We start from the raw sequence: 26581 nt of genomic DNA on the forward strand, positions 1-26581 counted from the left end.
TTCCAAGACAACTGTGTGTTGGTAATTTTCTCCTCTAGCTAAAGCAGAGAGTCTCAGCTGACCAGCAGTCTACACCTGAAGGAGGCGGAGTTACAATATAGTCACTCACAGATGAAATTCGATAGAATTGAACCTACTACGTGATTGAAATACTTTTAAATCAGTATCCAGTTTGTGCCCACTTGATGGCAGCGTTTAGCTGGTCGACTGAAGAGGCGTCGCCGTGGCGGGTCTCGTCCAACACACGCGCCCAATTTTACCAGATATCAAACCCACCGATGTTAAAGATCAGCACCCTCGTCCTTAAGAATTACTTTTACATACATTTTCTTGGAAATTACATTTCATACTGTTTTCGAAGATCCCAACATTCAAAGGAGTTGATTTAGGATAAGCATGTCCAAAATGAAATAAAAAGGCCACTTTGGATTTCCTTTTAAAACGTTAAGAAAAGCTCATTTTTAAAAAGGTAGTAAATCCAAAAATTTAAATCCTGTCTTCTTTTACTCACCCTCATATTGTTCAAAATTCTGAATCACTTTTTCTTCCATGAAACAGAAAATAAGGTATTAGGTAGGAATCCCTCAGTCACCATTCACTTTCATTGCATTTTTTACATACAATGAAAGTGAATGGTGACTGAGGCTAACATTCTGCCTTATATCTAGAAAAATAACAACAATACAACAGAATTTTCACTCAATGACAGTCATGATATTTTTCTATGTTTTTATTTTAAAAATTAAATAAAAATACTTATTAAAAGAAAAAAAAAAATACAATGGCAAACAGTGTATCCTGTGATTATGAACGTCATAATATTGTTTTTCCTTTCTCCTGAGGGATGTTAAATCTCTACACATCCATTAATTAAAGTTTTCTTTTTTTAAACAAACGCAGCAGTCCAACAGATCTAAAGCAGCACTTTCATATATTTACAACCTTAAGGAATAGCTTGTTCAAACACATACCATCCAAACAGCAGCACTGAGAAACATGCACATCCCATGACACTGAAACCGTACATCATAGTGTAATGCACAGGGAGCTATTTTACACAAATCACAGGAATAGCATGACTGTCTTTGAAAAGTAATAAATACAGAGGCTTTTAAAAATTAAAACTGATTTACCATACTTAAAGGGTTAGTTCACCCAAAAAATGAAAATTGTGTCATTATTTACTCACTCTCATGTTAGTCCAAACCCATAAGACTTCATATCTTCCAAAAAAGGAGATGTTAGGCAGAATGTTAGCATCAGTCACCCTTCACTTTCATTGTATGGAAAAAAGATGCAGTTAAAGTGAATGGTGACAGTGTCTAGCATTCTTCCTAACATCTTCTTTGCTCCATGGAATAAAGACTAATATTGTTTTGGAACAACATGGGTAAGAAAATTATGACAGAATAACAGTTGGCACAATACGAGAGATATAGTTATCACATGCCTATGCAAAAATGAATGTAATTCCCTGGGATCTCCTCCCTGATTATCTTACTTCAGCACCTTTTTAAAGATATATGTACTTTTCTCCACTTTTCCGTAAAATATGTATAAATACTGCGTCAGCCTCAATGAGATGAGAAGAATTATTTCATTGTTATGGCCATAGAGAGACTATTCATTCTGGGCACCATGTGATGTTCATTGAGATGTGAAGAGCTTCTGTTCTTCATGAACAAGATGTTAAAAAGGGCACAGGGAGCGTTCAGCAGTCCTCCTTGTCAATTACTCCTTTTAACCGCAAGCGAGCAAAGTCCTCGAAAACAATGTCATCATCTGGGGTTAAACTGCTGTTAGAAAGAGTAACATGGAAAGCTAATCTTAAAATAGGAGAGAAATACCGGGATACTCTATTTATGAACATATTATGACACATTTTAACTCATGATATTAAACATCTGTCTCACTCACTTTGTGTCAAACTCTATCAAGTTAGTGTCAATCGGTGGATCCAACACTGGAGCAGCTGTTAAAATAAAAAAAGAGTAAAGTATTAAGAGACCTTTTTAAAGGCTAAACATTGTATATTTTAGCTAATCATCTGAAACACTCAGCTTATAATGAATTCATCATCTTGTAACATTTTGTTGACAAAGATTATAGATATAGATTATAGAAGATACAGTTCCATACATATTCATGCAGACGCTTCATTTTGCCCAAGGACTGCTCTTTTGACAGTTACATGTATGCAAGAGTGATAAATGATGTAGTTTGTGATTTTTCATCTGCATGCAAATACCAGAGGTTGAATGGGAAAGGGTGAAGTCTGTGGGTTTAGGATGCATTAAGACAAACGGCAGTTCCACTGAGACATCCCTGAAAAAGAGAAAAACAAAAACAAAACTACCATCATTTTAAATACTTGAGGGTAGCTTTAGCTCAGACTTTGGGTTCATAATGAACAGGCCACATACGAATTGCAGCTAAATATGGTTGTCATTCCTCTTCTAAGTGCTTAATCATTTTCTGTATACACAGAGTTCAGTTATTTACAGGATTGACAACTGCTTTCTACTAGGGTTGGGCGATAAAACGATCTCGATATGTATCGGGGAAAAAAATCCTTAATTTCAATGATAAACCTTTAAGTAATTTTCTATATTTAGCTATGTCCAACATCTAGATGATCAGGTGTGTCGTTAAAAACACAACCAGATCAGCAAATTTATACTAGCAACTAGCTAACTGAATCACAGTCATGAAATCAGTTGGTAAGGAAGAATTAGCAGGCCCTGATGTCATGTAAACCAGCAATGAGGCCAGGTAGCTGCTAGCTAGCTATCTGGCTATTATGGTATCGTATACTGAATAAGACAGCACTGACAATCAATTCAGCTGAACACAACAGCAACTCTGACATTAACACCATTGCTGTTTATTTGTGTACTATTTAGTTAAACCATTTTTCATGATCCATAGCACGGTCACGTTCACTATTTTTTATTATTAGCAATTACATCACGTACAGGTTATGTAGCTGACACACATGAAAGAACAAAAAAAGTTGGAAACTTAAAGCTGAAGTATGTAACTTTTTCTGTGTTCAAATACTTTCTCCTATCTCAGCTTAAGATGCAGAGACAATCATTAGTTAATATTCTGTAAAACTGAAAACACTATAAAAAAGAAAATGGCGCTAAAAACAACTCTGACCTTTGTTTTGAGTGACCCACTTAGACTCATCCCAAGTTACTCAACTATTGGCATGAGTTGGGGCGGGACTATCTGACTGTTTGAACAACTGCAGGTGAGGGGCATATTCAGAACGCTGTTTTGAAAGCATTGTTTATTTTTGCAATTTCGTTCAGTTGCACTAGCGTCAAAGGAATTACACCAAACAGGTCTGTTCACAGCTGCGAGATGTTAAGCTTTACTATGGTTATTACTGTGTAAATTAATAACATTTCTTGAGTAACTCTGTATCCATACACACAAGCCGCAAATCTGCATTTAAATAAGGTCGTCAATCCTAAAACTCTGCAATGTGTATATGGCCATAAAATGTTTGTATTGAGGTTAGTGCTCTAACACTAGGAGTTAGCAGACAAGAAACATAAGGGTAAAGATAAGCAGAGAATTGAACACCATGCAAAACTCCATTGTAATGTAAGCATAGAGAGCGACAATACAGCAAGCCACCAGAATGCGCATTGGATGTATTTACCTCTCCAGCAAACTGCTTAAAAGCCTGATGCAACAGACAAATATGTAGGGGAAGGAAACAGACACAGAGAAAGAGAGAGATAAAACAATGGGAGAGTGGCCAAATGATTTGACAACTTGAACATAGCTGCACAGAGAGATGAGGTTTTAGGGAGGGAATCTAAAATGCAAGGCTCTCACAGCATCCTGCAAAGCCAAATCTACACCCCTTCAAGAGATAATTCACCCACAAATTAAACAATTCTGTCATATACTTACCCTAATGTCATTCTAAACATGTATGACTTTCTTTCTTCCATGGAAAACAAAAAACAAATATCAAAAGAATTGTAATGGTCTTTTTTTTTTTCTCCATAGAATTATAATGCATGATGACTGAGGTTTGCAAACCAAAAAAAGTATGCAAGTCATACGGGTGCAAAATGACATGAGGGTTTTTTTTTCTTCTTCTTCACTTTAATCCCTTTAACTACCCCACTTCCACAGATAATTTGCACAGGTTACACACAAAGCGTAGACAGGTGAATCCCAGTTTGATATTGCATGTGACTGTTGTGTTTGTGTATGTAGACACAGACACAATGAACTACATGTGACAATCATATTGATTAGTATACGTTCTAAATCAGCAAGTCCTGACAATCATTAATATATGTTGAAGATTACACACCAATCACAAATGTTTCTATATGCGTGACTTTAGGAGAAAGCAGGTGTGACAGAACATATAACTCACCCTCCACGGGAGACCACCAGCTTGACTTTGACCCGATATGACACCAGGACCCCCAGAACCTCTTTATTACTCACATCCTTCACGCTGCACATCCCAAACAAACAAACACAAAATTATTGATTCTACTACCATAACGCCTCTTGTCTAGTCAACATGAAATGACATTTGCAATCCAATTTACTTCCGTAATGTGACGCATTTCCGAATTAAACAGGAAATAAAATGAAAATTGCTTTTACCCATTAGGAATAAATAGTATTGTGACAAGGTGTCTATATATGACAGTAGTTTGTTGGAGTTGGAGGGGTTGAAAAGTAAGGGCTTGGTAACATCAGTCGAAAAGAAAAGTCGTTTCAGAGGCAGAATATGTTTGAAGCGTTTTCTTTTGGATAACGTGCAGTAATGAATCATGCGCAATAAGAGCATGAACTTACATCTTTTATATTTTATTATTAAGAAAGTGAAAAGTGTCCATGTTGATTTCATGCTGACTTTAAAGCTAAACACTAACATTGTGCTAGACGCCAAGTTGGTGTCCTCATGTTTGAGTTTTCCATCCAGTGCTAGGCCTCTCTTCTCCTGATTGTTATTGAGGGTGGGCGTGAGTGTGTACACTTTACAAAACGTTGAGCTTGATGCCACCTGATCACTGCAGAGAACAGACAGATCAGAGGAGGTTACGCATACATCATTACAAAGTCACTAAAAAGACTGGAGAGGGCAAATATGATCAAGTTTGCTCTATAAATGACCACATTTGAGCATGTTTGTTTTTCCAAACCCTATTGTATTCTTATATACAATCTAGATCTGTAGACCTTAAAGGGATAGTTCACCCAAAAATGAAAGTGGTGTCAACCTTTACTCCCACTCATGGTGTTTCAAACCCATTTGACTTGCTTTTGTCCATCCTTCCACACAAAATGTTAGAGACTGACAACCTCGGTCACCATTCCTTTTCATTATGTCATTTTTTCCATACAATGAAACTGAATAATCACAGTGGCTGTCAGTCTCTAACATTCTGCCTAAATCTCCTTTCATCTTCCACGGATGAAAGAAACTCATATAGGTTTCTAACAACACCAGGGGTGAGTAAATGATAACAGATTTGTCATTTTGTGTGAACTATTCCTTTAATTGTGCATCCTAAATTATAAAGATTCAAGTATAGATAGACAAACCAAAATATTCCCAAAGAGCATTTGTTTGAGCCACTCCAAAAATACAGTGAAAGAAACTTACTCTGCCTCTATCTGAGCCACTGTACATTTGTACTGCGCTGTGCTGAAGAGACAGATATAAGCATACTGTCGTACTATAGAGAAAGACAGAGAGAAATGTAAATAGTACAGTGCTACCATCTAAACAGACTATAGAGGATATGAGAGTCATGTACTTCAATTAGTCATAGATGGCAATCTCTCACCTGATATTTTAACCCTTTTGACAGTCTTGGTTGAGTTATTGGTGACATGGACGTTAACACTGATGGGTTCTCCATGGTAATACAGCTGTAAGGAGATCAAACATTTCTTATAACGTGTCATTACATATGTGAGCACTGATCTGTGCTTTAACCCTTAAACACACAGCTCAGGTGTTTAGTGACCCAGGACCTCATTATACATCCTGTACTTTCTCCATTTTTTGGAGTTGTGCCCACTCCTCTTTAGTATTCCTCTTTCTCTTATAAATAATGTAACAAAAAAAATTCCAAAATTGCAACAAAGTTTTTGACTTAAATACCAAAAGTGTAAACGGTCATTAGAGACCCTAGGTATGTAATAATGTGTATTTTTTTTTTCATTCTTTCTTTTTTATTTTGCGCTTCTATAAATAGTAAATAATAATTTTATGATTATTTAATGTCTATATAAGTTTACTATCATAGGATATATATTTCTTTGTTTATTTCAAGAGAAATTAGTACTCTATTCATACAAATAATTACTATAGCATGTTGATTTTCTGTGCAACAATGGTGAATTCAGTTCCAATATATTATACATGCTATTTGTTACTCAAGCTGGCGCTGTTGTTTCAGTGATTGACTTGATTTCCATTTGACACGGTTATGTGATGAAGAAGCAAAATGTAAAAAAAAGTAAACTATAGCAAGTGCAACACATGAACAGTATAATTTGGCTATTGTCATTTGAGAATACTACTGAAATTATTTAAGTTGTGTGTCAATTTAAACTCAGAAAATGCCTGTGAATGTGACATGTAGTTTATGTGTTTGATGGCTAATTGCGTCTCATGAAATTTCAGTCTGAAAGTAATACATCCTGTTCTAGATTTTTTGCATCATCTCTTTGATATATACAAAATAAAACATCAACATTCTGCCGTTGAACATAAAAGGAGATGTTCGGCAGTATTTTAGAGTGAGTTACCTTTTGGTTTCATTGCATGTTTTTTACATAGAAGGTGAGTAAATGATGACAGAATATTCATTTAATCTCTTGAACAGCATCATACCTCTTTATCTAGTGAAGCTTCCAGGTGTAGAGAGCGGTCTGACATTAGGAAACTCCTCGTAGTCTCCACCATTGGCTGTGGGCCGGGTTTCTCAGGGGCATACTGGACCTTACGTATAATTAGCCGTACTGAATTCCTGCAGCAGAAAAAATAAGATTCACACAGGGTATAAATTCTCAAAGCAGCCTTAATAACATATTTTACATTTGAAACACAATGGTAGAAAGGTTAAAAGAATAAAACCTTTTGTGATTCTTCTCTTCCATTGATTTGGCACAAAAAGCCCTGACCTCAAAATCCACCCCACAGGCCTGGAGTGAAACAGAAAATGAGACAAGACAATATTAGCAAGATTAGGCGAAAAAGCTGACGGTGTGAGATTGTGTTTGTTGTGTTAAGAGTGTGTGTGTGATTGTTAATACCTTTCCTGTGTCCTCAGGCCCGGGTTGCAAGGTAACTGAACATGGCAAGTTTTGTGGGATCTGAGACACAGATGAACATTCCTACATCAATTTACACTAATGTCTGGTTGAGTTCTGACCAGATACTAAACAGACATATATATGTGTTTCTTCAACTTCAACAGGGGTTAATTTTCATCAAAACAAACAGATTTCAACTTTTTTGTTTTTGTTCTATGAGGGTTATTAAATAATTAAAACTGAATTGGAAAACGTTTTCCAAATGCCTTACATGTATAGATTTAGCTGTTTTAGCCTTGACCCAGACTTTCTATATTAAACTGTGAATATCAATGATAAAAATAAAATTATTACATGTTTAAAACTATGATAATCAAAACAAAAACAAACCATTTAAATATTTAATGTGTGAAAATGATTTCTATCAACTTTTCATTTTGACCACAGCAGACAACTGTGGGCCTAATTAAGTTTTTACAAAAGTTAGTGTACTTGTTACAGAAGTATCAGTGAAGAGTATGAGATGAAAAATCAGACAGGTGGTGTTTGAAGAAAACAAAGAAAATTCAAGGTAAATATGAATTTTGTGTAGAATATTTTTAATCTGCGTCATTTTCTATATTATTTAATTGTGTATTTAGTATACATAGGAATGTTAGCTGTGAAAAACATTAAAAATGTCATTTTCATCACCATCAATTCCTATTTCTATTTCATTTCGAAATGTTATTAAACACAATCCAGAATTTCAGACGTGGTGGATATGACATTGTAGTGGAAATGTTCATGACTTTCAGAATAAAATAATGGTGATGTTTGTTTAACAAAGCCTTGTCACAAAGATTAAAAGAGTTGTACATGTTTGAAGTTTGATGGTTACACAGACATTACAGTAAGACAAACAGCCAGCAAGCAAGATAGATGTTCAGACAGAGTGTCACATAGATAGTCAGATAAACAATATCTATGAAACTGGAAGATCAAAGGCCTTTTGTGGGTTTGTTTACATTTAAATTTTTTGACAGTAGGAGTTTGAATTAACAAGCATACGGTTGGCCAATTTGAACATTCCATCAATTAAGTGTTAAGAGTTAACCACTTACTAGTACACCCTGGGATGCTTTTTAAACAGTATTGAAGGAGTTCCCATCTATGTTGGGCACTTATTGGCTGCTTTTCTTTATTATTTGTTCCAAGTCATCAATTTTTTTTAATTATTATTACATTTTAGTTTTGTAATGAAATATATTAATATGGTGGCACAATTATATTTTTGTCTACAAAACTAATTTCAAACATTTAAGTATACACCTTCAGATCAAAAGATTTGACACCGCAGACTCGTGGGCCATTTACCAACATGAGTATGCCGCAGTGAGTGACCCTAAGAACAAATATATGAACTATAGTCATATAGTATGAATTAACTCCTTCATGAAACCAGTCGAGAAGGGAATTTATATATAATGTAAGCATTTGTGACTTATGGTAAATTACAATGGCCAAATGCAGGCGGTTGTGTAGAAGATGGGGAGCTCATCCTAAAAGGGTGGAGCATAAGTATATATATTTGGACAATGGATAGCAAGCACCCTAAACAGAGATTAATTGTGAAGAGTCTTTGTCTAGGTTGTAAAACCTTGCGAACGTGTTTTGCGAGGACCATCCTGCTGCAAAGCATATCTTGTGAGGACACACCCATGAGGAGGCCATGCCTATATTTGAGTGTGCTTTAACACCAAATGGGCAAGCCTTACCCTGCAACTCATAAGCCAGGGCAATTGCATTGACAATCCAGTGAGAAAGTCTTTGCTTGGAGACCACTTTCCTTTTGTGCGTCCTCCATAGCATTCAAAGAGCTGATCAGACAGTCTGAACTGGCGTTTACTCTCAATGTATGCGTATAGTGCCCGCATAAGGCATAACAAATGCAATGACTGTTCCTCATCCGAATTAAATTGAGGAGGGAAGAAGGCCTGAAGGTGAACCACCTGCACTCTGAAGGGCATGGTTAGGACCTTAGGCACATAGACTTTTCTGGGTTTGACAGTGGCTCTTGAAAGACTGGGGCGTTTTACTGAGGCCAGAGCCAGCAGTAGTGCAGTCTTAACAGAGAGTATGCGCAAATCTCCAAAGGCTCCATGGGGGCCCTGCGAGAGCTTTTAGAACTAAATATATGTCCCAATTCAGGACTTAGATACGCAGATATAGTTGTCACATACACTTTGAAGTCCTGAGTCCTGAGTCTAATCGCTCTTGAAGAAATATGAGAATTTCATGTATGGGGCAGTTTACTGGGTCTTTGTCATGTGAGAGACACCAATCAGTGAACACCTTCCACTACCACGTAGAGGTGTCTCGTGGACGATGCTCTGGCCTGTAAAATGATGTTCATGAATGAATGTGTCAGTTCTGGTGCATTTAGGACCCTCAGTTCAGGGGCCATACATGCAGGTTCCACAGCTGGGATGCAAGATTGTACCTTGTGCCTAAGAGAGGACATCCCTCCTCAGCTGTATTTCCCATGGCGAGCTGTACAGCATCTTTATCATTTCCAGAAACCATGACTGGTTGGGCCTTTTCGGCACAACCAATAGAATCGTTTCCTCGTCCTCTGCATATGACATATAATCAGGCATACCAGAGGAAACGCATGTTTGTGATTCACCGGCAATTTGTGTGCCACTGCTTCCACTCCCAGCGGGGCTTGTGACTTAAGAGTACCAGAGGGGATAGTTGGTATTCCACACTGAGGAAAACAGAATGATTTCTGCTTTGCCGAATATTTCCCAAATCCTCAATACAGTTGGAGTATGAAGTCTCCATTCACCAGTCAGTATTACCCCTTGGCATGACAGTAGGTCCGCACCGCAATTCAGGCGGCCTCAGACATATGTCTCTCTCAAGGAGATGTGATGACGGTCGCTCCATAGGAGTCTAAACAGTGGCAGTGAATGAATTCCGCATTGCCGGTTTATATATGTCACAACTGTCATGTTGTCTGAGCAAATCAGGACATTTCGCTATTTCTGACTGAAAAGCTTCTAATGCAAGAAATACAGCTGATAGCTCCCATCATGTGCATCCATCGCACACCGCCCCCAACATGTGTTGGAAGCGTCCGTAGTCACCACTTTCCACATTTGTCCCAGCATGACAATTTGCTGATAAAATGCAGGAGCCATCCACGGTGCTAAAGTAGCTATACAGCGTCTTTGCTTGTTTGCCAAGCTTTTTGTGGCACATGGCGTTTGAGCCAGCACTGAAGAATTCTCCTGTGTAAGAGACCATGAACAATGCTTTCTGAAATAGCTTCAGTGGAAGTGCTCTCCCCAGTTAGAACTGAGACAGACACTGTAGAATGGCCTGAACGTGATCACTTCTGAGATGTGTGCCTGCTCGAGGCCGGGCAGACTCCCAAAAAGGAGATTTGTTGGCTGGGGAGAGTGTGCTCTTCGCCCAGTTCACATTGAGGCCAAAGCTGTTTAGATGCTGAAGCTGTAAGTCTCTGTGCTGGCATAACAGAGCCTCTGATTGCTGCAGTAACAGGCAATCATCAAGGTAGTTCAAGATGCGCATGTCTCAGTGGGGCAAGAAATACATCTATGCACTTTGTGAATGTGCGAGGAGCAAGAGATGGTCCGAAGGGCAGGGCTTTAAATTGATAAGCTGTTCCCTCGAATGCTAATCTCAAAAACATCCAGTGATGTCGTACTATTTGGATATAGTACGCATCCTTCAGATCTATCGATGCAAACCAATTGTGTGGGCGTACATGCGATATGATCAGTTTCTGAGTAATCATTTTGATCGGGCGCTTTGTGAGTGCACGATTTAAATATCTCAGATCCAGGATCGGTCAATGCCTGCTGTCTTACTTTGGGACAAGAATATAATGGCTCTAAAGCCCTTTTTGGGCTTGACAATTTGGCACAATCTCTATTACACTTTTCACAAGGAGATTGTGTATTTCAGATTGTAACACTGGCGCGTCTTCAGACGAAACAGTGGAAGACAGAACGGAATTGAAACGGGGTGGCTGGCATGTAATTGGGATCATATAACCTTAGGGCTCACCATGAGTCTGCGTAACGGGACAGAGGGCAGTTTGGTTTGCTTACCATATGATATAATGCCTCGCTCACTATAGGGAAGTGGTTGCGCATAACGTGTGTGCTTTGAAGAGGAAAAGGGCTCTTTATTGAGAATGTGTGAGCATCTCATGCATTTGCAATTAATGCTGTATTCGTTTTTGCACTTATTGCATTTTTTATTGGATTTATTTGCAAGACACAGAAACAACATTTCGAACAATATTGTGAACAACAAAATTCCTTTCCCAACAAACAGTAGTGGGGGGATGAGGAACAGTGTTTTGTGTCTCCAATCATGCCTTTTTTGGAGCAGACCCAGAGGGAACAGCGGGCTCTGCATTCCGCTTCAAAGGGTTGTGCCTGTCGGGAGCACTTTAGCTGCGCATGCTGATACACGGATACTGGTGAGGCAGGAGGTATTGGGCTTACAGAGCTAGGGTGAACCGGCTGTGATGTACTTTGTTTGGGCATAAAGTGTTTCATAGCCTGTGACTGCTGCTGAGTCGCAATGTAATGCTCAGCAAACTTATTCTCAGAGCTGCCAAAGAGGTTGGCTGAAGACACTGAATCATCCAACAGAGTGGCTTTTTCCTCTCACTAATTTCTGTGAGGGTTAGCCATATATGTCGATCCAGAACTACCAGATTGTCCATGGACTTGCCAATGGGCTGCGCAGTGACTTTCTTGGCATGCAGCGTGAAGTCTGTAGCAGTGCGGAGCTCTTTGAATGTCTCTGGATCTAAGCTGTGCTCGTCCATTTACTTGAGGAGCCTGGCTTGAAATACCTGGAGCACAGCCATTGCATGGAGTGCTGATCCACCTTGTCCTGGGGCTGAGTAAGCTTTTCCAACCAGTGCGTACATTTATCGACACGGTTTGGAAGGATGTATGGGATGTAATTTCCACGGCATGTTACTCACTGGGCAGAGTTGTGCCTCTACTGACTCATCCACAGGGAGTAGTTGGGCATAACCGTTTTCCTCCCCGTGATCCACATAAGAGAGGAAGGTGTAACTGTGCAGTGCGCTAAGAAGGGCGGGCTTCGGGGAAGAATGGGGCAGATTTGCGGGACGCTGCCATTTGATGTCGTCCGAACAGCAGGAACCATTCATCGAGGCGAGACTGTTCAGGTTCTTATGGGGGAGACCACTCAAAGTGAAGCTCTTTGACCGCCCTAGTAAGGATGCGAAGCATCTCTGTCAGTGCCGCATGCACGTTCCTAGCCCTTGCTGGGCTGCATCATCCACTGACCACTCGCCTTATGCAGCGAGAGACTTTATCCCTAGCATTAGAACTGCTGAACAAGACGAAGCCACCTGCTCTTTCTGAAGGCCAGAGCTTGTCTTGCATAGCATATAGGAAACATGTTCTTTGAAGAGATTGGGGGGCTCGTGGGGCGTGTGCCGCCATGAGGACCACCTCAAAGTCATCCTGCTCGACCTCGGAACCCCGCTGTGTCTTCTCGTGTGAATCCTCGGGTATCAGAACATGAGTGATTCACGAGCAAAGCATCTTGAGACTCATGCCCTGTCTCCATGAGAGCTGTCTCTGTGTGGGTGCGGACCAGACAGTATACACAGCTCTTATGCTGATCTGATCTATGCCTCTCGTACAAGGAACACATCTCTACATCTTTAAAAAGTGATTATTTTATATATATATATATATTTATTTATTTCTATCACACAATATACATACAATTGTTTTGTAAGGATACACAAACCCTGCCAAATTGCTGTGGGAATTGGGTGCTGAGGCAAGTTCACCAGCGAAGCATCAAGCGGCGAGGCGCTTTTATGGTTGCCGGAGCACTGCAGGGGAGCGGAATGTCTTCCCGCGAAGATTTCCCCCATTGACTCATGTATATCGATGGTCATGGTAAAGGGCTTCTAGACTAAAGTTGAGTGCCATCTTGAAGGAAGAAATTCTAAGGAAATGGTGTTGTGCACATGCTTTTATACCAGACAGCTTTGCGCCAAAATGGCAGGAGCTCAAATACCATAGCCAATATTAGAATATTGCCATTATTGTAGAGAGGTTTCAACTAGGTCGTGTGGAAGGCACTCCCCATTTGCGTTAATAAATGCAATGTCAAGTGTACGGAGTCGTAAGAGAACTGGATTGCTCATGACGTCATAACAGTGAAGGCACTGCGCCACCATATTGCTATGCCCAAACATTCCTATGTCCCTATTGACTTAATAGGAAATCATCTTGTTTCAGCAAGTAAACATTAGTCATTCATTCACAGATTTTATATCTGTAATCTGCATGTGCATCCCTACAATGTAAATGTCTTACGCATGTAATTATTTAAAGTCATGAATTTTTTCTGTTTCTTGAAAGCCGAGCGAGTTATGTATATCTGTATCAAACAGTATCCACCACTAACAAACTTCATCAGCGAACAGATCAGCTGAATGTAAAAAAAGTTCACTGAAACTGAGGTAAGATACAAACAGACATTTTCAGACTTATTTATAGTGATCATCGAAATGTTTGTTCAGAGTTACTTGAAATATGTTTTTATCAAAAAGTGCCTTTTTCTCACGGTCAATTGAATATGAGTGTGTGCTCTCTCTCTCTCTCTCCCTCTCTCTCTCTCCCTCGTGTGCAGCGCCTGAGGGAGACATGCAAAGCAAAGCTGGTTCAAATTAAACTGATACACTAGATTTAAATAGCAAACTAACACGTATTTATGACACGTATCCATGTAAGTATACATCGAGCACTTCAATATGAAAACAAGCACATCTCGGGCATTTTAGGCGATTTAGAAATCCTGGTCTTACCTTTTTAAAGTCCCTTTCGGGGGTAAGGTTGTGTTATCACTCTAAACAAGCAGATATTACAGTTTTTCATACTTTCATTACAACTTGTGGACAGTTTTGAGAACACCGGGGCAGGTGAATGCTCTGACATCGCGATTCACATATATCTTTCCCCTCGTAAATAATATTTTCCATAATGAGAAAATTAAACATTAAACATGATTTTCACTGGAGGATAAAATGCAACTGTCGTTTCTGCAGGTTGGAGAAGGTGAAACGGGGGCTTTTTTGCATGTCAGTCATTGATGCTCTATGACAGTTTGGGCATACCAAGATGGCCGCTTGAACACTTCCGGTGGCTTCAACTCCTACTTCAAAGAGTTCTCATCAAAAAAAATCCTCCACATGCAGCAATGACAGCTTGGCAGATCCTTGGCTGTCAGTTTGTCCAAATACTCAGGTGACATTTCACCCCACACTTCCTGTAGCACTTGCCATAGATGTGAATGTCTTGCTGGGCTTTCCTCACAAATCTTACAGTCTAGCTGATCCAACAAAAGCTCAATGGGTTTAAGAGCCATTTCCAGTTATCTGTTCTTCTCTTTACTGTTGTACATGAAACTGGTGTTGAGCAGGTAGAATTCAATGAAGCTGTCAGCTGAGGACATGTGAGTTGTCTATTTATCAAACTAGAGACTCTGATGTACTTATCCTCTTGTTTAGTTGTATCTTGCCTTCCACATCTCTTTCTGTCCTTGTTAGAGCCAGTTGTCCTTTGTCAACACACAATTCCACATGCCGAACTGTCCTTGGGCAAGACACTGAACCCCAAGTTGCTCCCAATGGCAGGCTAGTGCCTTACATGGCAGCTCTGCCGTAACTGCTGTGTGAGTGTGTGAATGGGTTCACAGTGTAAAGCGCTTTGAAAACCACTAAGGTTAAAAAAGTGCTATATAAGTGCAGACTATTAATACATTTCCAATTACAGATAATCGGACACATAAAATACCTCACATTCTTCATTGAAGATGCCCATTTTTACATTTGTTTATGCTATTTTGTCCTTTTTTTTCTATATTTAGCATGGCGGTCTTTAATCGTTGCGGCAGGTATCACTACCTTTTCAGGGTCTCGTTTGTGAGTGCAATGTTCTTAAGACATCCGTCATTTACCATATTTAAAAACATTGTAGGATCATTCAGATACTGTCCATCATTTTGACAGATTAAAAACAAGCAAGTTTACTCCCTTTCGGTCTCTGCGTGCAGGTGAGAAAGAAAGGGAGAAAGAGAATGTGAGTTTTTATTCTGATGGTACTATATACAGTGAGTTAATAAGTTCAGGTGTCAGATGTTACTCGCATCGGTGTGGCCAATAATTTTCCACATTCGCATGCAGTCACGCTCAGACTGTAGAGCACTGGTTTCCCGTCAAGACCAAAGTATACTTCGGGCTTAAGTGTTAGAAATTTTTGTTTTGGTTAAGGGATTTTGAAAAAACCTTGAGTTTGTAAAATAACATTCTTTGTCACACCAACATAATGACAAAAAATACACTTTTGGACATTTTTAGTAGATAAATAAATAAAAAATATTGAGTGTGAAAAATGTTTTAATGATCCTTAAACTTACTTTCTAGAAATCTAAGTTGAAGAAGCACCCCTATATATTGCAGCATATGCATCGGTTTTAGAAGCTAGCAGAAACTGTTTTCACTCACAGTAAAATGGAAAGGATAAGCATGCTGGCCCAGTTTCTTCAAAAGTCTCTCCTGCAGACGACTGCTGGGCTTGGATTCCTCTGGAATGGGAGGATAGGCTTGGAAAGTCGAGATGTAAAGATCTTTTCGAAAGGAAAGCCCAAGAACATCAAGGTCCTCGCGGCCATACCGAAATGCACAGGTTAAAGTGACAAATACTGGAAGGCATAATGAGTTAAGAACACAGGATTAAAACCAGAATTACATATGTGGGATTCTGGGAACACCATTTAATTTGGGGCAAAATGACAAAAGTAAAGAAAACATCAAAACAATCTATGCAACAGACAGCAAAGTCAAATATGCTTTCTGGCTCACCTTTTCTATCTTTGAGATATTCAGAGTCCACCAGGATCACACCATCTGTAGAAGAAGTATAAGATCTTCCATGTCAGAACCTTCCACTACAAGACTTTCAGTTCTCCTTTGGCTTTCAATTAAAAACATTTGGTCTGATTGTATAAAGGAACTCACCAACAGGGTCCACATGATCTAGGTGATCCACAAAATCTCTTTTTCCCAGGTATACTGCAAGCTATGAAAACAGACAGTAAATTTAAGGCTGTAACTATAAATTATGCTTGTGGACACCAAAAATGATTCTGATAGTTATTTTAAAGAAGTTATTGAAAAAAAAACTTTTTACCTTGCAGTTGGGACTGGACTTCTTGAACACCCTTTAAAAGGATGCAAATCAGTCAGTGTTTGAATCATCACAGAAAATATCAGAGCCAAAAAGCACAATGCAAAAAGAAAACCTAGTTGATCATGTGTAAAACTAGATGGGATGATAGTTTATACTATGTAGCAGATGGTGCAGAAGTTGCAAAGTCAAGAAAATTGTGAAAATCAACAAATTGCATGCTAAGAGATCGAGTTTGTTCCGTAAAGTACAGAATTAGTAAGAGGGAATGCTTGATAATAATACTAATAATACTAACACTGTGTCTAAAGTGGTTAGAAGAAGCCATAAAATACATTTGCATTGTTTCTGCATGGGCAGCAGCTGTTGTTAGCTGGCAGGCTATCCGACATGCGTGCTAAGACATTAATTATCTTCTAATCAAGCCTTAGAAAATGCTTTTAAGATATTTCAAACAACACCTTAAAAATAAAATATTTCACTATAATAAACGTGCATGCAAAGTGCCGTTTCTCCATCATACTAAGATAATTCAGCCACGAACAGCTAATATTAGCTTTCTTGCTGTTTGCTTTATAATAATAATAATGATAACGAACAGAATTTATGTAAATCTAAATCCATAAAAACACTAACCGGGTACCCGCCTTGTCCCCCATAATGAGGGAGAATTTGGCTGTGGGAATTTGTGCAGGAAATTACAGCGCTATGGCATACAGTGTAAACACAACAGCTCCAGTCGCTCCCTGGCAGCTGGAGGTGGGCGGGGCTATGGGTGTCACGTGACATGAGTAGCTGTTTAAAGAAACCAAGGTTTTTATCTAAACAAATACATAAATCATTTTGAATATATATTTTTAGCTATTTAAATTAAGTAATTATGTCGTGCAAATGTAATTAATTATTCATAGTGTATTAAAGCTGAAGTTTGAACATTTTCTGGTCAAGCAGGGTCAAATATAATTTAGTCATTTGTAAGTAAATTTATTCGAAAACTGTAAACTGTCTCTTTGGCGCTATACATTTTTCTCTTTTTGTTTTGAGAGACCTGTGAGTTGGAGGCGAGGTTATCTCTTTTGTTTGATCAACAGCAGACGGGAAAGCCGTTTTGAAAACGAAGTATATTTGTGCAATTCCGTTCGGTGGCGCTGGTAGTGCAGAAATTACATAATTCAGCTTTAAAGGATTGGTTCACCCAAAAATGAAAATCTCCTCATGATTTACGTACCTTTAAGCCATCCCAGATGTGTATGACTTTCCTTCTTCAGCAGAACCGAAGTGAAGATTTTTACAAGCATATTTCAGCTCTTTTTTTCCATGCAATGAAAGTATACAGATGCCATCAGTCTGCTGGCTATTTGACGATCCAAAAGTCATATTTAGGCAGCATAAAAGTAATCCACACAACTCCAGTTGGTCATTTAATGTCTTCTGATGCAAACGGATAGGTTTCTGATAGGTTTGTATCCTGCCAGTTGTCCACGGTGCAAGAAACAAGTTTAATATAAGAAAGTAAGGTACCAGATCTCACATTTACATTTATTTAATCCATAACAGCAATATGGAATGACATCAAAGCAGACCTGTTTCAGTGACCTCACTTTTCCCCATATTTGTGACCAGCAGAGGGAGGAAACAAAGGCGGTAAATGGAAAAACAAGAGAAACCTCAAAAAAACCTTTTGATCTATGCCAAATTCCATTAAAGTTTCCAGTAAATATTGCCAAATTTGACTTTCGTGGACAAAATCTGTGATTTATGCCAGAGTCTGATCTTTGATCGGCAAGTACACACGTCTACCGTGACCATCATCGTAAACTTCTCTCATTCAGAAATGTATTATTATTAGTATTATTTCGACAACCTTTTGCAACATCACAACATTTATTTCCATCCAGGGTTGCATTCATATTTGTCAGAGATCTTGTATTGATGACAGGAGAGTCGAACTACTCTGTAAAGTCTTCTCCAGCACATCCCAAAGACTTTCAATGGGGTTAAGGTCAGGGCTCTGTCGTGATTCTGCCAATTCATGTTTGAAAATGATTCTTCATGCTCCCTGAACCAATCTTTCACAATTTGAGCCTGATGAATCTTGACATTGTCATCCTGGAATATGTCTGTGCTGTCAGGGAAGAAAAAAATCCATTGATGGGATAACCTGGTCATTCAGTACATTCAGGTAGTCAGCTGACTTCATTTTATTGCTGCAAAACATTGATGAGACTTGACCTGATCAACTGAAGCAACCCCAGATCATTACACTGCCTCCAGAGGCTTGTACAGTGGGCATTATGCATAACAGGTGCATCACTTCATGAGCTTCCCTTCTTACCCTGACGCGCCCATCACTTTGGTATATAGTAAATCTGGACTCATCAGACCACATGACCATTTTCCATTGCTCCACAGTCCAATCTTTATGCTCCCTAGCAAATTGAAGTTGTTTATTCTGATTAGCTTCACTAACAAGTGTCTTTCTTGTGGCCACACAGCAGTTTAGTCCCAATCATGTAAGTTCTCGCTGCATTGTGCATGTGGAAATGCTTTTAATTTCACTATTAAACATAGAGGTGAGTTCTACTGTCGATTTTTCACAAGATGACTTCAAGTATTTTAGTGATCTCCAAAAGTGATCAATCAATAAAAGTTCTTTACCCAATTCCAGTGATTTCAGCACTTAGTTGTTTTCTTTGGTTGATGCAGGCCAATAATTTGCCCATTCTGAAACACAGTAACATCTTTTCCAGGACCATGAGATACACATCTTCCAACGTGGTTGTTTAAGAAATGAGAAGCTACACACTGCATCAGTTAGGGTTCAAACTTTTGCCATCTGAAACATAATAATCACTGAAATAATGATCCAATCATAGGCTCTTAAGTATCTGCTTATATAAATCCATATTTTTGGCCAGGCAGTGTATGTATACATTGTAGTCTGATGGTGTGAATAAAATATGCACATCATGATCTTATGATGTGTTGTTTATTTAGAATTTTTTCTAATTCAGAGACAAATTAAGAGATTCACCCAAATTAAAACAAATACAAATAATTACATTTACAAATATGTATGTTAGGAGTTTCACCAAAATAAAATGAATTAACAAATAAATTAAATGAGATTTGCAAATAAAAAAATATTAAAAAATATATTGTTTAACTCACACAAATCTGTCCAGCATTCATTTGTGAATCATGGACATTTATTTGTTGCTGTGCATTTGTGGATGGCAGCTCACATTTGTGAATTCTGAAACATTTCTTGCATGAGAGCTGCGTGCAATCCACAAATAGGTGTACAGATAAGCCAACCAGATAATGGCCACATACTCGGACCAATTGTAGCAAGTTCTATTTTCAACCAATCAGGCTTTGTTTACTATCGGGAGACCAGAGTGAAAGCACTCTCATGAGCATGGAATCAAGCACTTACATATATGCTTCAAGGCCGCAAACTTTTGGAGGATGCCATCAGAGAATACTGTGATTTAAGGTTTGTATCATGTAGTGTCTTGTTAAATGTCGACAGTTGAAAATTGCCCATTTGTAGTGTCCTGATCATTAGCTTTATAGCTAACCTGTAGCTAAATAAAGTTACTCCTAGCAACATAATGAAAAATGTATGTATGTGTCGTCAAACCCTGTACTCTTAATGTTACATGGTAGATCCAAACAGGCACACTACTAGACACTACAAAAGATCTGAAGTACAGATAGTGCTTTTATAAAACATGAATCATATTACATGGTCTTAGGAGCACAAACCATAAATTAATAATACCCTATATTACACATAACACATTTTTGCCTCTCTCAAATTCAAAACACAAAAAGAAAAGAACCAAACCTGATAATTAGTTTGTATTTAATTTCAACACTTATAAAACAATCACTCTTAGGATTGGTGAGTGTCAAAAAGCAGTTTCTTCATGTTCGACCCATCTGTTAGAGTCAGATCCGAATGGTGTAGGAATCAGAATGAGTGACATATCGAACCCAACGTTGTGACAGTCCTGTCTGAGTTGGAGAGAGCCTGAGGAAGCGGATCTGAAGGCCAGTGCATGTTTGTTTGGGCAGTTCGAATGACATACTGACAGGACCGACCTCCAGCAAAGAGGCGGAGCTTAGACCTGGAACATCAACCTGTAGGTTCAATTTAATATTTGATCAGTGACCAGAACACGACAGCACAATGGATCATAATTTGGACCAAGTATTATAACGATGTAACAACATCACCTTGAACAGTCCTGAGAGCTGCGCTCCCCCTGGGAAGCGTGGGATCTCCCAGTGCAGGGCTTTGTTCTTAGGCTGCAGCTCAGCGGTTTGGTCAGGACTACTGAGCTCCTGAGACATACTATACAGGATGGAATGAGAGAGACAAAGAGCGTAAATAATAAATATTATTATTAATAAATAATAATAATAATTTATATATTGCTGTTATTTATATATTACTAATAATTATATACCGTCCAAGTTATTGGACAAAAAGTATTTTGCATTTATTCTATTTTATTTATTCTATATGATGCTTTGGCAACATTGTTTTTGAAACTTTCATGCAAAGCCCATTGAATTGAATTGACAAAGAGATATAGACTGTCTATAACATTAAATAATACTATCAGTAATGCAGGCGATGTATAAAATCTGACCTTATGGAGCCTTTTGGCACAGGCACAGTGATGGAAACATTCAGGGCAGCACTGCAGCAAAAATCAAATTCATCACTTTTTATGTAACTGCATTCATATTTGCATTTTGATGTCTCAATTCACTCTCAGTCAGTACTTGGCTCAATGAATACAGTATGTACACTGACCTTTTAGGTGGAAGATCACATCGAAGTTTAAGGAAGATCAACACCCTGCAAAAAAAATCTATTAACGTAAAATACCAAAAGATGCCATTACAGTGATTTTACCACAGTCAATCGGTGTTCTTGGGAAAAGATACGGCCACCAAAGTTCGATAAAAGTTACTATTCTTATTATTAGTACTATAATATTAATAATAATCAGAATAAACTCAGAACAAAATCCATTCGTTAAACTGTAGGCAGTTCACATAGCAACCCGTTTAATTAATAGGTGATTAAACTTATGTGCAGTATTTTGCATAGGTGTGTATAATGTTATTTTACAACAGACCTATCTTATATATAAAAGGAAAAACTGTAGGAAAAAACACGCAGGAATCAGATACAAACCTGTTCACATAATCTTTCTCTACAGAGGGGAATAACTGAAACGGTGGTGCACAAGGCAACTCGTCACAAAGCTGATACTGCATCACTGTTTGCTGAAAGAAAAAAATTAAGATTTATTGTTTTATTTTATTACCAAGTTCAAATGTAAAAATGATTCACATTTGTAACTTTGCAAGTGAAATTCTGTGCGTGCGTTGGAAAGTACCTCTCCTTGGCTGGGACAAACTTTTAATATTCTGAAATTATCAAACTCATCCAGTTTAACAGCCTGGTGGAATCTGCATTCATCTACACGCACAGCTGAACTATAACCTGAGGAAGAGAAAGGCTTTTTGATGTTAGGCATATCTTAAACTGAAGTGCAGAATAGGCTAAATAGCTTAAAATTGGACAGTAAACAATAACAAAAGCATGAACAAATCAAAGTATGACAAGCTGAGCTGTTTTGGGAACAGTTTGATCAATCTTACATGAGGTGAAACTTAACTTGAATATCTTACTAAAACTGAATTCTAGGAATTATAAGGTCTGGAAAATTGACATTGCTTCAAGTGGAGGACTCTTTTAAATGGAGAATAAAGCATTTATTTGAAATAGAAATAGGATATTTAAATCACAATACATGTTTTTACTGTAATTTTTTATTAGTTTAACCAAAACTTTCTGAATAAAGTATACTGAAAGAAATGATTTTGTTAAGTAAATGTAGCAGAAAAAATTAAGTACTTTTTACATTGAAAAATTTAGTTTAAGCGTGAACTTGAAATTATTAAGTAAATTCTACATTTGTACTCAAGCATGTAAAAAATAATGCTTTAGCTTATAAGTAAATATTATTTATGATTATTTGTTGTCTTTACCATGCGTAATCATACAATCCTAAAGTTAAACACTGTCATATTTACTTGCTTATTTGAGTACATTTCACTGTTAAATAAAATAAGTACACTATACTTAACTTTTGAAGCTGGTGTTCCTGGCATGCATCGAGCTTGAATATTTAATGAGCTTGCATGGTTTATTTACACCGTTTTTATTGTTGATTTTGTTGTTATGTTTGGTAACTTATTGTTTTGTAAAGTTTGAAGTTTATTTTCTACTCAAAATAAACTGTTCATGAAAAAAATAAAATATGTTTATTGTTAACGTCATCGTGTTTTGTGCACCAAGTATTAAGGTCTATGTGTGCAGCTCTTGTTTCTATGGCCAGTAATGCATGGTGACGTTGTTCAATAGACTAGGCTGGAAGGCTTCCTTGTGTCAGGTGGTACATGATTAAACGTGATAATAAGGAAAATTCCTATGTGAAATGTTCATATAAAATGTTATTTTACATTTTTCTGAGAAACATTAGTGTGTGTATAGCCATGAATATCAAAACCCACCTTTTAGCTGGGACTTTCCTATAGTGAGCTCCTCATTCAAGCCAATCCGCATCTCTACAGGACGAATAGAAACAGGAAAAATATGATCACATTGAGAAGGGATCTTTTCACCATCTACATCTGCATAAAGTTTGGCCAACTCACCAGAACAGATTGGGAGAAAGCATTTTATTGTGATCTCTCCCTGAATATCTGATTTCATTATAACTCCCTTTAAAAAGAGCACAAGGTGTAAAAGAGAAAAGATATAAGCAGTTTTATTTCAAAGAGAGATTATGTATAATAACAAATGAGATTTCCCCTCACATTGGAGCCAATAACCACAGACAGCCTCTCAATCACATCCACAAAGACCTCATTTTTTCCACCCTGCAGCCAGAGAGATGACAGTTATGATACTTATTTAGACATTTAGACTAGAGATTTGCTAATTTCTTTACTAGCAATGTTTCAAAGAAAAGACTCTCTAAAAACACTCACTTGCTCTCCTCGACTGGACATTATAGGACGACTCGCTGCAGCACTAGGAGCCACTTTACTCTGTTGTGTCTCTGCTCCAAACTAAGCACATGTTACAAACCCTTAAAGGAATAGTTCTCCCAAAAATGAAAATTGTCTTATCATTTACTCACCCTCATGCCATCTAGGATGTGTATGACTTTCTTTCTTCTGCTGAACACGAAAATTTTTAGAAGAATATTTCAGCTCTGTAGGTCCATAAAATGCAAGTAGATAGGTCATTTTGAAGCTCCAAAATGCAAATAAAGGCAGCATAAAAGTAATCCATAAGACTCCACTGGTTAAATCTATATCTTTAGAAGTGATATGATACATGTGGGTGAGAAACAGATCAATATTTAAGTTATTTTAACTATAAATCTCCACTTTCACATTCTTCTTCTTTTGTTTTTGGTGATTCACATTATTTGTGCATATCGCCACCAACTGGGCAGAGAGGAGAATTTATGGTAAAAGAACACGTAATTATTGATCTGTTTCTCACCCACACCTGTCATAACGCTCTTGAAGACATGAATTTAACTACTGGAATTGTATGGATTACTTTTATGCTGCATTTACATGCTTTTTGGAGCTACAAAGTTCTGACCACCATTTTCTTTCATTGTAAGGACCTACAGAACTGAAATATTCTTCTAAAAATCTTCGGTTTGAGTTCAGCAGAAGAAAGAAAGTCATACACATCTGGGATTGAATGAGAGTGAGTAAAAGATTAGAGAATTTTCTCTTTTGGGTAAACTATCCCTATAAAAAGTGTAATCAGTTAGATTCAGTAAGATTTATATTATTAATAAGGCCAAATTGTTTCAAGTTATTTGCAAAACACTTAATACAATACAAATTACAGAAGTGGCTATAGCAATAAAATGGCAGGTTAAAGAAAAAAAATAATAGGCAGATGGCAAAAAGGCCACGAGAACAGTAACAATAACTTACAAGACCAACATTACTGAGGTCAAACAGACTGAAGGGTTTGGATGTTACAGCCTCTGTTTGAATGAAATTTTTCAGTATGTCAGTTGAGGTCGTCTGTATGTAGCCATAGTCCTGAAGAACAGAGTTATAGACAAACTAAGGAAAGAATACAGATAGTGGATGCAGCTTTATGCATCATATTGTGATGTGTAATGTGTAAGAGAATAAAACTGAAAGAAGCCTACCACCATCTCATCTAGTAGCTCGTATATAAGGGCAAAATTCATTCGCACAGATTTCTCTGACAAACTGCCACAGTAGTCCTTTGTGAGAGCTGCTAATCTATGATACATAAAGCAGTTGACACATTAGACACAGTGTTTATCTTTAACACCACTATGCTATTATCTACATATAAGCTGTAATAATAAATAACATTATTACTTTATTGATAATGGGAAGGTTTGTTAACCTGTTAAGGAACTCAATTATGGTGAAGGGAGATGGGTTTGTCTTGGTGGACACAACCCAGTAAAGTCCACCTTGCCTTACATGGATGAAATTAAGGTCTTTGTGTGTCTGGAAAAACAGAAAAGTACTTCCATTTCAAATCCATTGCCTTTACCTCTGTTGGATGACAAAAACGGTGTATCTTACAGAACAATTCTCAAACACATCTATTCATCTACCATGACAACCGGAGGCTGATCACCACTCAGAGCTGTGACCATTTCATAGAAGACATTGACGGAGTCTTTACTGGTGTCTCCCCGGACTGATATGCACGATTAAGCCAAATAAATAAACATAGAGTACACACTAAAAGTAGAAAACATAATCTAATAGTAACACGTCATATCTCACAAATGTAAGTCAGTGGAAAGGATACAGTCTTTATATATGAGATGATCTCCCTTTGATGATAAGATGAAAATTTGACTTATCATTTTCCTCAGCACACACGGGGGGGGGAAATTTTATATTATAAATCAACTTGCATCGTTTCCCGCTGTAATTAAAACTCTAATATTGGAGAATAAACCCGTTAAGATTTATCTTAATTTTGTTACTGCGGCTTTCATGAGGGTAAACATCCGGTTTCACTTCTTCATGAGCATTGAGAGATTCACTGTAGCATTTACTGCCAACTAGTGAGCTGGAATATGAACTGCTCTCTGCCATTTTGTAGACGGATTGTCGCTTAAATAAATAACCCTGATGCTCCAGGTGCCCATGAAAGCAGGGGCGTCGCTAGACCCCATTTACTGTAAAGTTCTTCTATCCCCAGGTAAAAATTTCCAGATAAATACACTTGACATTTAGTTTATTAACACATGTGGAGTGCCTTCTTACAAGACCTAGTTGAAAGCTCTCTACAAAAATGGCAATATTCTAATATTGGCTATGGTGTTTGAGCCTCATCTGTTCTGGCGCAAAACTGTCCCCTTTAAAAACAAGAGCACAAACACCATTTCCTCAGAATATCAATGAATCAGCAGGCGGAATGTTCACAGGAAGACTTTCAATTCCCCTGCATTGCTCAGAAGAACATCACACCGCCTCGCCGCTTGACGCTTCGCTGGTGAATGGGCCTCAGCATCCTGATTCCCCACAGCGCTTCGGCAGGGTTTGTGTATCCTTTCAAAGCAATTGTATGTATATTGTGTGATATTTATATATCTAAAAGAGAAACTTGTCATTCCGTAAGTTTTCCTTGTGAGAGGGGCACATCCCGCCGTCAGATAAGCATGAGAACTGCATTTACTGTCTCCCCTCAGCGAGGATGAGGAACGTGCATACACCACTGATAGGGAGAAGCTTCATGTCCTTACAAGGGAAGTCGAAGAGCTTCATGTTCAATGGTCTCCCCCAGAGGAACCTGAACAATCTTGATGAATGGTTCTTGCAGTCCAGATGCCATCAAACGGCAGCATCCCACAAATCTGCCCCATTCTTCACTGAAG

At 38.0% G+C, this 26581-nt stretch overlaps 2 protein-coding genes across 7 annotated transcripts; both read right to left on the reverse strand.

Annotated features, from left to right (window-relative positions):
- Positions 1-785: 785 nt before the first annotated feature.
- arrb2a (arrestin, beta 2a) lies at positions 786-17344 on the reverse strand. 6 transcript variants are annotated; one of them, XM_052117773.1, is made up of 16 exons: positions 17217-17344; positions 16584-16614; positions 16412-16472; positions 16256-16300; positions 15899-16095; positions 7315-7374; positions 7136-7203; positions 6893-7028; positions 5838-5922; positions 5654-5726; positions 4920-5057; positions 4409-4492; positions 3674-3697; positions 2249-2325; positions 1918-1972; positions 786-1793 (listed from the first exon to the last, which is right to left on the reverse strand). In XM_052117773.1, the coding sequence occupies exons 1-16, from the start codon at positions 17237-17239 to the stop codon at positions 1712-1714; spliced, it is 1239 nt and encodes a 412-aa protein (XP_051973733.1). In that variant the 5' UTR covers positions 17240-17344; the 3' UTR covers positions 786-1711. The 6 variants fall into 6 exon arrangements, 4 of the variants coding, with proteins under 4 accessions (XP_051973733.1, XP_051973732.1, XP_051973735.1 ...); XM_052117772.1 differs by having other exon boundaries at positions 786-1796; XR_007969653.1 differs by having other exon boundaries at positions 1746-1796; positions 2140-2325.
- Positions 17345-19968: 2624 nt separating this feature from the next.
- Positions 19969-25721, reverse strand: ap4m1 (adaptor related protein complex 4 subunit mu 1). The gene is made up of 15 exons (XM_052117627.1): positions 25507-25721; positions 25307-25392; positions 25090-25196; positions 24863-24959; positions 24639-24749; positions 23664-23744; positions 23490-23552; positions 23328-23394; positions 23184-23237; positions 22004-22110; positions 21799-21890; positions 21412-21456; positions 21245-21295; positions 20826-20943; positions 19969-20729 (listed from the first exon to the last, which is right to left on the reverse strand). The coding sequence occupies exons 1-15, from the start codon at positions 25562-25564 to the stop codon at positions 20538-20540; spliced, it is 1329 nt and encodes a 442-aa protein (XP_051973587.1). The 5' UTR covers positions 25565-25721; the 3' UTR covers positions 19969-20537.
- Positions 25722-26581: the final 860 nt, after the last annotated feature.

This window comes from Xyrauchen texanus, chromosome 44, assembly GCF_025860055.1.
Source record: "Xyrauchen texanus isolate HMW12.3.18 chromosome 44, RBS_HiC_50CHRs, whole genome shotgun sequence".
NCBI classification, from domain to species: domain Eukaryota; kingdom Metazoa; phylum Chordata; class Actinopteri; order Cypriniformes; family Catostomidae; genus Xyrauchen; species Xyrauchen texanus.